This window comes from Hemitrygon akajei, chromosome 9 (genome assembly GCF_048418815.1).
Source record: "Hemitrygon akajei chromosome 9, sHemAka1.3, whole genome shotgun sequence".
Lineage (NCBI taxonomy): Eukaryota > Metazoa > Chordata > Chondrichthyes > Myliobatiformes > Dasyatidae > Hemitrygon > Hemitrygon akajei.
In genome coordinates this window covers 76,796,531-76,809,195 of record NC_133132.1, presented here as the reverse complement: position 1 = coordinate 76,809,195, position 12,665 = coordinate 76,796,531, and the positions used below count along the sequence as shown (strand labels likewise).

The window sequence follows — 12,665 nt, the reverse complement described above, 5'->3', positions numbered from 1 at the left end:
TCTGTGGTTAAGAAGGCATACGATGCATTGGCCTTCATGAATCATGGGATTGAGTTTAGGAACCGAGAGGTAATGTAGGACCTTGGACAGATCCCACCTGGAGTACTGTGCTCAGTTCTGGTTGCCTCACTACAGGAAGGATGTGGAAACCATTGAAAGGGTGCAGAGGAGATTTACAAGGATGTTGCCTGGATTGGGGAGCATGTGTTATGAGAATAGGTTGAGTGAACTCTGCTTGTTCTCTTTGGAGCGACGGAGGATGAGAGGTGACCTGATAGAGGTGTATAAGATGATGAGGCATTGATCGTGTGCACAGTCAGAAGCTTTTTCCCAGGGCTGAAATGGCCAGCATGAGAGGGCACAGTTTTGAGGTGCTTGGAAGTAGGTACAGAGGAGATATCAGGGGCAAGTATTTTTTACTTAGAGAGTGGCGAGTGTGGAATGCGCGGCCAGCGACGGTGGTGGAGGCGGATACGATAGGGTCTTTTAAGGGACTCCTGGATGCTCCATGGAGCTTAGTCAAATAGAGGGCTCTGGGTAACCCTAGGTAATTTCTATGGTAAGGACATGTTCGGCACAGCTCTGTGGGCTGAAGGGCCTGTATTGTGCTGTAGGTTTTCTATGTTTCTATAACTGAATGCGTATTTTGCAACAGTCTTCACAGTGGAAGACATCTGCAGTATACTGGACATTCAAGATTGTCAGGGAAGTGAAGTATGTGCGGTGAAAATTATGACTGAGAAAGTGCTCGGGAAGCTTAATGGTCTGAGGGTGGATATATCTCCTGGACCTGATGGAATGCACCCTCGGGTTCTGACGGAAGTAGCTGGAGAGACCGCGGAGGCATTAACAATGGTCTTTCAAGAATCGATAGATTCTGGTATTGTACCGGATGTCTGGAAAATTGCAGATGTTACTCTGCTATTTAAGAAGGGTGGAAGGCAACAAAAAGGAAACTACAGACCTGTTAACCTGACATCAGTGGTAGGGAAACTGTTGGAATCGATTGTTAGGGATGAGATTACGGAATACCTGGAGACACATGACAAGATAGGCCAAAGCCAGCATGGTTTCCTGAAAGGAAAATCCTGCTGACAAACCTACTGCAATTCTTTGAGGAAATTACAAGCAGGGTAAACAAAGGAGTTGCAGTGGATGTGATGTACTTGGATTTTCAAAAGGCCTTTGACAAGGTGCTGCACATGAGGCTGCTTAGCAAGATAAGAGATCATGGAATTTCAGGAGAGTTACTAGCATGGGTGGAGCATTGGCTGATTAGCAGAGAACAGAGAGTGGGAATAAAGGGATCCTATTCTGACTGGCTGCCAGTTACCAGTGGAGTTCCACAGGGGTCAGTGTTGGGACTGCTGCTTTTTCCGCTGTATGTCAATGATTTGGACTATGGAATTAATGGATTTGTGGCTAAATTTGTGGATGATACAAAGATAGGTGGAGAAGCGGGTAGTGTTGAGGAAACAGAGAGACTTAGATAGTTCAGGGAAATAGGCAAGGAAGTGGCAAATCAAGTACAATGTTGGAAAGTGTATGGTCATGCACTTTAGTGGAAGAAATAAATGGGCAGACTATTATTTAGATGGGGAGAGAGTTCAAAATGCATAGATGCAAAGGAATTTGGGAGTTCTTGTGCAAGATACCCTAAAGGTTAACCTCCGGGTTGAGTCGGTTATGAAGAAAGCGAATGCAATGTTAGCGTTCATTTCTAGAGGTATAGAATATAAGAGCAGGGATGTGATGTTGAGGCTCTTTAAGGCACTCGTGAGACCACACTAGGAGTATTGTGTGCAGTTTTGGGCTCCTTATTTTAGAAAGGATATACTGATATTGGAAAGAAGATTCACGAGAATGAATCCAGAAATGAAAGGGTTATATATGAGGAATGTCTGACAGCTCTTGGGCTGTATTCCTTGGAGTTCAGGAGAATGCGGGAGGATCTCATAGAAACATTCCGAATGTTAAAAGGCCTGAACAGATTAGATACAGCAAAGTTATTTCCCATGGTAGGGGAGTCCGGAGCAAGACTTCAGGATTGAAGGACATCCACTTGGAACAGAGATGCAGAGAAATTGGGGCCCTGATACTTCTGCACTAGCCTCCCACAAAGTCTGAGGGAACATCCCATCAGGCCCTGGGCATTTATCCACCCTTATTTGCCTCAGAACAGCAAACACCTCCCCCTCTAATCTGTATAAGGTCCATGACCTCATTGCTTTTTTCATACTTCTATATAGATCCTGCGTCTGTCTGTTTGAGCTCCATGCTTAGATGACCTGTCTGATCTTCAAGAGGACCAATTTTGTCCCTTGCTTTCCTGTTGTATTGGGTCTTTTAAAAATAAGCCTATTGCTGGAACTCGAAGATAACATATCACTTCAAATCATACTGTATATATCTTCCAAATTACAGAAAATAAATATTTTCATTTTAATGTTCTTATGTAAATAATGCATTACATTTCTGCTATACCAATTTGACAATACAACTTACTATATACTAACGGTATATACTAACCGTTGCTACTTCTGGCATGCTGCCCTTAATATGCAGAGTCCTGTGAGCTATAGAAGCAAGACGACTGCAAAAAGAAAAATACTTCAGCATTTGTATATATTAACAAAATATTCATATAAAAGGCTATTACTCTTAATTATTTTCTTTTTTTATATATAAATTACTTCCATGAGCTACTAAGGTGAAAAGACAATCAGTCTGTCTTTTCTACTCTAGACTGGTACTTGAACAAGCTGGCTGAAAGTTGCTCAGTCACAAATGCTGTTATAAGAGCTCAGACTTGGGTGCAATATCTCCCAGTCTAAAAGCTCCATCATGCTTGTAGATTAGATGCTGTGAGAATACTGTTCACTGAACCATATCTCAACTCAGCGTCTTTTCACAAATGGAGCAATTGGAAAACTATATTTACTCTCAATGAAAATATATAATTTTAATCAATGAAGTTGAATTTTAATAATGTATAAAATTGCAATCTTCCATTAGTCAAAACTATTTCTACAACTGCAATATCAAATGGAATCAAATGTCCTAACATCAGGCAAAATGCAAACTTGTAGGGAAAGTTTTCTTTTTTTAAACAATAACCCTGCTATTCCAAGTGATAGCCTGGAACAAATATAAACACCAATTTGAATTCATGGAAGTCAATCTAAAACATTCAGCTTCTAGTTTATCTGTATCTCCTGAGATTCAGTGAACTGAGTACATGCAGCATGTTGATCTGTGCAATGTACAGTAAGATTATAAATAGTATTATACAATTTAGCTGCTGGCACCTCTGCTGCCAATCAATATGATCTTGTACTCAGTGCCAGTTTACAAACACAATATCCCTTCATACTCAAAAGTTTATCAATCTGTCTTGAATTTACACAGCGGCCAAGTCCCCATGGTACTTTTTACTGGTCAAGAATTCCAAATGTGTAATGTCCATGTCCAGGCGGGATAAACAACACTACTTATGTTAAACAGTGAGCGGATGCGGAGGAAATTGCATCTCCGTGCATGAATTGCAAAAGGTTTGTACAGTCGAAGGTTAAAGGAATGTTGTCATTAATTGGAAATAAATACCAAGGCAGGGAGGTCAAAATCAAGAGCAAAGGAAGCTGAGAGGTGATAGAATGGAGGTATATAAAATTGTGAGAGGCTTAGATTGGGTAGACAGCCAGGGTTTGTTTTTTTATGACTGGAACATCTAAAGCTAAAAGACAAAGGTTTAAGGCAAGATGGAGGGAGCTTAAAGGAGGCTGAGGGGCAATATTTTCACAGAAGTGAGAAATTGGTATTTGGTATGAACTGCCAGAGGAGGTGGTGGAGGCAGAAGCAGTAACAAGAGTCAGTTGGATAGGTACCTGAATGAGCAGAGCATAAGGGGATATAGAATTCATGCAGGCAAGCAGGATTAGTGCAGATAAGTATGAAAACTTCACATAGACGTGGGCTGTTTTTATGCAGTACAACTTTTAAGTTTCAGTTATGTAGGGTCTGTTGTCATAATTTAAAGAGGTTGACAATGTTTTCATAACACGAGGAACAGTAGATATTACTTGAAATGAGTGTCTTATAAGAAAAGGCTGGATAAACCAAACTCATTTCCTCTGGACTTTAAGAATGAAACATGCTTACTTGATTGAAACACATTGTAGGATTTTGACAAAGGAGTATAAAGAGCAGGTTTCCTCTTCTAGGAAAATCTACAACTAGGAGGCCATTTATTTAAGTTGGAGATGAGGTGCAATTTTTCCTCGAGGATGAGGGATCACTGTAAAATTTTCTCAAAATGGTGGAAGCAGCAGAAAATGACTATTTAAGATAAAGGTAGACATGTGCCAGATAAGCAAAATTACTGTGGTATGATGGGAATGCATAATGGAGATAAAGACATGATCTTATTAAAGGGCAGAGGAGGCTTGTGAGCTCAGGGTGGTCTATTTCAGCTCCTAATTCATGTGTTCATCTGATGCACTACCCTTGGGTTAACAAAATATTTTTCTGAATGGCAATTCCTTTTAACCACTCCTCAATTTAAAAAAAACAAAGGAATGCTTTCTTAAAAGATATTCTGCTTAGCTTAAAGTTTGGGCAAAGTATATGAGAATTTTGGTGGGCGGTGCGTTATTAGCTATAGCAACAAGTAGATCCATAATTTATCACCTCAGCAGAGAGTCTGTTTGTTATAAATTTAGGAATTTCTGTATTTTATGTCTGACACCTGATTCTAGAAACTGAAGCTCAGAGAAACATTTTCTTGCAACTACACCAGCAAGTTCAGACAACAATCTTTCTCAGTAACAATTTTGACTGCACCCTCAGCAATCATTTTGTGTAATGATGAAATAAAATGAAATTCAAAGATAATCTGTTGCAACACTAGACCAGCGAATCCAACTTTAGTAAGGATTCCATTCACCCCAATTTTGATATTCAATAAACATGATGCCACTTTGGAAACTGAAATCTGCTATCTAGGTAAGTGATCAATGATACAGAGAGTACACTTACCTCAGCATTATCAGGTAGTTAACAAGATATTTGGGTTGGAGGTCTTCAGAAACTTGATAAAGAACTTCATCGTACCTTTAAAAGAACACAATACTGAACCCCTTGTCATTCCATTTCATAGCACTTAAATATAAAAATTAAATTTTTGTATTACAAACCTGAACATTTGTTTTTCCAATAAACCATTTTAACAGGCAAATTCGACGTGGCTTTTCAAAAAAGATTCAAATGTTTTCCAATAATCAGTCAGCGGTTACCAGTGGTTACAACAGACTTGATTATACCCTGAATCTTCTACGGAATATTTGCTTTGAGTATTTAAAAGTCCAAAATTCTATACTGAGGCTTGGAATTTCTTAGCATAAAACATAGAATTTGAAGAAGAAGAATTTTTTAAAACTCTAAGATATCAACTTAACAAAATGACAAGGTTTCTATTGGAGACAATACATTTCTACTTCAACTTTAAATTCAACCTATCAAGTGTGATAGTGGGAAAGTGTGTATGGAACCAGAGGAAATAGCAGAGGTACTTAATGAATACTTTACTTCAGTATTCACTATGGAAAAGGATCTTGGTGATTGTAGTGATGACTTGCAGCAGACTGAAAAGGTTGAACATGTAGATATTAAGAAAGAGGATGTGCTGGAGCTTTTGGAAAGCAGCAAGTTGGATAAGGCACCGGGACCGGATGAGATGTACCCCAGGCTACCGTGGGAGTTGAGGGAGGAGATTGCTGAACCTCTGGCAATTATCTTTGAATTATCAATGGGGACGGGAGAGGTTCTGGAGGATTGGAGGGTTGTGGATGTTATTCCTTTATTCAAGAAAGGGAATAGAGACAGCCCAGGAAATTATAGACCAGTGAGTCTTACTTCAGTGGTTGGTAAGTTGATGCAGAAGATCCTGAGAGGTAGGATTTATGAACATTTGGAGAGCTGTAATATGATTAGGAAATAGTCAGCATGGTTTTGTCAAGGGCAGGTCGTGCCTTACGAGCCTGACTGAATTTTTTGAGGATGTGATTGAACACATTGATGAAGGAAGAGCAGTAGATGTAATGTAGATGGATTTCAGCAAGGCATTTGATAAGGTACCCCACGCAAAGCTTATTGAGAAAGTAAGGAGGCATGGGATCCAAGGGGACATTGCTTTGTGGATCCAGAAATGGCTTCCCCACAGAAGGAAAAGAGTCGTTGTAGATGTGTCATATTCTGCATGGAGGTCGGTGACCAGTGGTGTGACTCAGGGATCTGTTCTGCGACCCTTACTCTTCATGATTTTTATAAATGACCAGGATGAGGAAGTGGAAGGATGGGTTAGTAAGTTTGCTGATGACACAAAGGTTGGAGGTGTTGTGGATAGTGTGGAGGGCTGTCAGAGATTACAGCGGGATATTGATAAGATGCAAAACTGGGCTGAGAAGTGGCAGATGGAGTTCAACCCAGATAAGTGTGAAGTGGTTCATTTTGGTAGGTCAAATATGATGGCAGAATATAGTATTAATGGTAAGACTCTTGGCAGTGTGGAGGATCAGTGGGATCTTGGGGTCCAACTCCATAGAACACTCAAAGCAACTGTGTAGGTTGACTCTGTGGTTAAGAAGGCATATTGGCCTTCATTAATTGTGGAATTGAATTTAGGAGCCGAGAGGTAATGTTGCAATTATATAGGACCCTGGTCAGACCTCACTTGGAGTACTGTGCTCAGTTCTGGTTGCCTCACTACAAGAAGGATGTGAAAGCCATAGAAAGGGTGCAGAGGAGATTTACAAGGATGTTGCCTAGATAGGGAGCATGCCTTATGAAAACAGGTTGAGTGAACTCAGCTTTTTCTCCTTGGAGCGACAGAGGATGAGAGGTGTATAAGATGATGAGAGGCATTGATCGTGTGGATAGTCAGAGGTTTTTTTCCAGGGCTGAAATGGTTGCCACAAGAGGACACAGGTCTAAGGTGCTAGGGAGTAGGTACAGAGGAGATGTCAGGCTAAGTTTTTTTTTACATAGAGAGTGGTGAGTGCGTGGAATGGGCTGCCGGCAACAGTGGTGGAGGTGGATACGATAGAGTCTTTTAAGAGACTTTTGGATAGGCACATGGAGCTTAGAAAAATAGAGGGCTATGGGCAAGCCTAGTAATTTCTAAGGTAGGGACACGTTCAGCACAACTTTGTGGGCCGAAGGGCCTGTATTGTGCTGTAGGTTTTCTATGTTTTTATATTTCATCAGAGGTGAAGAATGAAAACAAGATTTTCACCACTGGATAATGGAGAAACAGATCCCTCACAATTACTAAAATTAGGAATTATCTAGTTTATCGAATCCTCAAAAAATAACGTAGCTCAGCAGTTATGGGATTTGTACCTGAGGAGATGCTGTAGTAAAGCAATTGCCTGAGGATCTTGTAAATAAGTTGGGTTGAATTGCATAATTTCTCCATTTTCACACTGTCTCTGTAAACTGAATTTATAGTGGTCAATACATCAAAGAGAACAAACATTGCAGGGTACTTCAAAACTGTAGTCAATATCAAATAGACAGAATTTGGTCTGATTAGTTTAACAAAAACTCATTTATAATTAGCGTCATTCAATTTACTTTCCAGTTTGCTAATCATTTAACACCAAAAAAGAGAGAATGTGAGTAGGTCAACGTCATGTACAGATTTAGAACTTCTCAGCACTGAACTTGTTAGATCTCGTGGACTATAAGAAATGTCTCATTCCCGAGGTGCCTCTCTACTATCATTTATCTTTGCAACAGAAGGATATTTAACCTTAATTGCTTTTAACCACATTGTTAGAAATGCTAATGAGAAGTATTATTAAGGAACATATTTTATGAAGAAACGTTAATACCTAAAGAAATATGATGAAAGAGGCCCTGAAAATCATTACCTCAATCTCATGTGTTTAAGTTTACTGTTGCTATAGAGTTTTGCTGTGGCTCTGGGAGATCTTTTTTTTTGCAAGGAAATTACCGGTAAATCTTTACCTGTACAATTTTTGTCCATCACTTCTTGATCCATGAGCTTCAGTGGAAATATCTCAGGTAGAATTTTGAGCATCTTGCAACTATAGACTTATGTGCCAAATATCAATTTCCTACAGTTATGTGTATATTATAAATAATTTTGTTCTTTTCATGACTCTATTTGAATAACCACAAGAAATTGCAGAGTTGTAGTCATAATTAAGCCCATCATGGAAACATGCCTCCCCTCCTGTCTCTGTCTACACTTCTTGCTGCCTCAGGAAAGAAACAAATACTCCTGCCACCCCAGATGTTGTCTTTTCTCCCCCTCTTTCTATCAGACAGAAGATATAAAAGCTTGAAGTCATGCACTACCAGGCTTAGGGACAGTTGTATGATAAAAATGAACTCTTAACCTCACAATTTACCTAGTCTTGGCCCTTGCATCTTATGTTCTATCTGCACTTCGTAATACTATATTTGGCAATAGTTATTGCTTTTTCCTTGTACCAACTCAATGTACTTGTATTTTGAAATAATCTGCATGAATAGTATGCAGAACAGATTTCCCACTCTATCTCATTAATTAAACCAATTACTCTGTTGATTCTGTGGTTAACTCTACAGGTCTGTCACTCAACCACACCTTGTCTATCAAATTCGTATAACATTTTCTTAAGATTCCTCTAAATTACTTAATGACACATCATCAATTTTGGATAATATTATCTATTATTTATTAATTAACAACCATCTGTTTTAATGAAAACGTTCTAAATAGTTTACATTAAGTATCTGTAGGTGACACCAAAACAACTTTTTAGTATTAACAATGTCAGAACTACCCGTAATGGATTTATTTGTTAACACATTTATTACATTACTTTGTAAAAATGTATTTGCTCACAGGATGCCAAGTTGCCTCTGACCTCTGTGGCTTTTTAAGCCATTTTCAGGGAGTTATTGCCATTGTTCTGGAGTCCATACTAGGTACGGACAACAGCTTCCCCAACCCAAATGAACACAATGACAACTATGGCCTTTCCCTGAGCTTCTCTCCCTCCAGATTTATTTAATTACTTGAATTTAGTTTCCCTGGCTGTCATTTTGAGTTGAAGTAATGTCTCCAGATCAAGTCCTGGCTTGAACATAATCATCCTAATATCTTGATTATACTGACTTACATTTTTTTTCTTCCCTCTGTATCTATCCGAGTGAAATTTCAGAGACTAAGAGTTAAAAAAAAAACACTTACAAGTTGCACAATGGCATTTAAAAATCAGTTTCTGGGTGGCTAGGTGGGGATGTGTCTCTACCAAAGGAGGTGTAAGGCACTCCTTCCCTCTGCTAGCCAGCTGGTCACCCTTGGGCCAGGAGTAGCACTTGCTTAGCCCCTGATCTGGGTCATGCGACCATGGAAACAGGTGGAGGATGGACATACGAGCAGCTGGTGCATATCACAAGGCCCGGCTAAGCAACTGCTGATGTCAGGCAGACAATCTCTGAATGGTATTAATAATGGCTGGCGTCACTGTCTTGTAAAGACAATGGCCAGATAAACAAAACAGCAAACCACTTATGTAAAAAATTTTGACAAGAACAATCATGGTCATGAGACATTGACAGCCCATGTCATATGCCATGGCACATAACGATGATGATGGCATCTATTTAGCAAGTAGTTTATTGCACCGTTCAAACTTGATGAACTGGGGTGGGAAAATATGAAGTCAACCATGGAGCTGATGATACCACTCGGCTGAGACTCTTGAAAGGCAATCCTGCTGTTCAGCCTCAATTGTGCCAAAATAATGCATCTAAAAGAGGTTTAAAAGAATGATAAGGGCTTGTTTGCCCGATGTTTTAACCATCCTTTTGACAAAGGTTTTTTTTTACTCTTACCTACACAGCCTGGCATGAGTGTATTGCAGGTACACTCCAGTATCTCCCTGGCTTTGGAGTACACGATCCCAGTCGAATTCATAATCAGACATAAGGGGACCTTTAAAATCCTACAAATTATATATTAGAATGATTTATTCTTCAGTTAACTAGTTAAAAAAAATCAGGAAAAACTGAATTTGCAAGTAAATCCAACATTGTGAATATACAGTATAAAGGTTTACAAATAATTTAACAAACTCTCTCAATTACTGCATTGTTATTAACTTAAATTAACTGATGAAAATGTTAAATTTTGGTTTGCCTCCTGCAGCTTCAAAACGCAACCTGTTCATACAATACACAATTTTTAGAGAGTGAAATTGCTGCTGTGTGTTCCCACCACCCAAAGCCTTCCCCTCACCCCACCAACACTTTTTCCTTTCATGTAACAAAGAAGAATTGCCACGATATTGGTGGCCAGTGCAAGAACATATGTTTTCCTATTGATAGTTCATGCTAGGATGCCTAAGACTTTTGCACAGTACTGTAAGTTGCTTTTTTTACAAAAATACCTTTTCCTTCATGGATTAATTTTGATTCGATTTGAAGCTTATGGTGGAAAGGCATCCATCTCCACCCTCTCTTTACTTGGCTGTGAAACAACAAAATCTGTGAGATCTTAATATCGGAAGACATTTAGTATATACAGTGCCGTGCAGAAGTCTTAGGCATCCTATATATATATATATACACACACATGTGCCTCAGACTTTTCCAGATTCTTTGAAATTTACAACTCAAGATGATAGTGAATAGAAATTAAAAGGTTTTTAAGATGATATGGGAATCAAGGGGTACAAGGCCAGTGTGGGTAAGTGGTGCTGAGGTTCAAGATCTGCTCTGGTCTCATTGAATGGCAGAATAGTCACACTGGCCAAATTGTCTACTGGTGTTTCAAATTCTTGTGTTCTTGTTTCCTCAAGTTGAACATGAAACTACCATGGTGGTATTCAACATTTACATGAAAACAAGAAGACTTAATTGGATTCTTAAGAATCTAACCATTTAACTGGAGGAACTACAATCAGTAAGACTGAGTCATGAACAATGACATTTTTTTGACTGTCATTTGTGAAATATTAAACAGAGACTAGATCGCCACCCAAAAAAAAGTTATTGGGTAATAATGTCAAGATCGTTACAAGCACGGCATGTGCTAAACAGGTTAATGTGGCTGCAAAATAGGTCCAAAACAAGGTCAAATGGATACTGATGTGCAATGTCCAGGGATAGTCTCAAAATATCTTTTTTTTTAAAAAAATTTTTAATTGTGTTTTTAAGTGATTACAGAGTAAAGTATAGAAAAAAAATGTATATAACCCTTCCTTCCTCCCCTTAACCCCTCCCCCCAACTACCCTATAGAAAAAAAAGAGAAAGAAAGAAAGAAAAAAAAGAAAGAGTGCCTGGATGTTGGAAGATCTCCACATGCCCCATGGAGTTCGTAATAACTTTAGTGTATATATTTATTTCTTTCCCCAAGTAACCAATTGTTTCAACTTCAGAGCACCTATATATTTAGTCCTGTCTTTTGTAAATAAGGGCACCAAATTTTCAGAAATGTTTCATATTTATCTCTTAAATTATAAGTAATTTTTTCTAGTGGAATACAGCCATAAATTTCTTTCTTCCAACAATCTATACTTAAATATGTATCCGATTTCCAAGTAACTGCAATAGCCTTTTTAGCTACTACCAGTGCAATTTTTTTGAATTCTTTCTGATATTTATTCAGTTTGGGTTTCGGTTTTATCCCTTCAATATCACCTAGTAAGAGTAATATTGGATTATGAGGAAGTTGTGTTCCTGTAATTTGTTCCAGTAAAAGTCTTAAATTTGTCCAAAAAGGTTGAATTTTAGAACAAGACCGTGTAGAATGTAAAAAAGTACCAGTTTCTTGGTTACATTGGAAACACTGATCAGATAAATTTGGGTTTAATTTATTTATTTTTTGTGGTGTAATATATAATTGATGTAGAAAATTGTATTGCACTAATCTTAACCGAACATTTATTGTATTTGTCATACTATCAAGACATAGTCTTGACCAATTTGTTTCTTCAATTTTAATATTCAAATCACTTTCCCATTTTTGTCTTGACTTATGGACTCCTTGTTTAATTGCCTGTTTTTGAATCAAATTATACATACAAGATATAAATTTTTTAATCTTTCCTTTTTGAATTAAAATTTCTATTTCATTAGATTTCGGCAATAACATTGTTTGACCTAATTTTTCTCTTAAATAAGCCCTTAGTTGAAAGTAACAAAAAGTGTTATTCGATACTTTATACTTATTCTTTAATTGATCAAATGACATTAATATACCTCCTTCAAAACAATCTCCTATATATCTAATCCCTTTTTGAAACCAATTATATAAAAGTTGATTATCCATTGTAAAAGGAATAAGTCTATTTTGAATTAAAGATCTCTTTGCTAATAAAGATTTTTTTGTCTCATCATCAACATTTATCTTATTCCATACGTCAATCAAATGTTTTAATATAGGAGATTCTTTCTTTTCCCGTATCCATTTAGATTCCCATTTATATATAAAATCTTCTGGTACGTTTTCTCCTATTTTATCTAGTTCTAGTCTCAAAATATCTTATAGCTTTCCTTGCTATACTATGGTCTTCTACATCATGGAGGTACAGCTGACTTCCTGGGTTGGGAATTTGCTCAGACTGGGCCCAGTGTATATTTAGCCCAAGGG

At 38.0% G+C, this 12,665-nt stretch overlaps 1 protein-coding gene across 1 annotated transcript in view; it reads right to left on the bottom strand.

The window, feature by feature from the left end:
* Window positions 1-12,665, bottom strand: part of rars2 (arginyl-tRNA synthetase 2, mitochondrial) — a 61,076-nt gene that overhangs the window by 4,461 nt on the left and 43,950 nt on the right. Inside the window, exons 16-19 of the mRNA XM_073056397.1 lie at window positions 9,907-10,016; window positions 7,396-7,491; window positions 5,035-5,109; window positions 2,530-2,593 (exon numbers count right to left, since the gene is read on the bottom strand). Of these exons, the coding sequence (XP_072912498.1) occupies window positions 2,530-2,593; window positions 5,035-5,109; window positions 7,396-7,491; window positions 9,907-10,016 (345 nt within the window). The remainder of the gene's footprint in view (window positions 1-2,529; window positions 2,594-5,034; window positions 5,110-7,395; window positions 7,492-9,906; window positions 10,017-12,665) is intronic.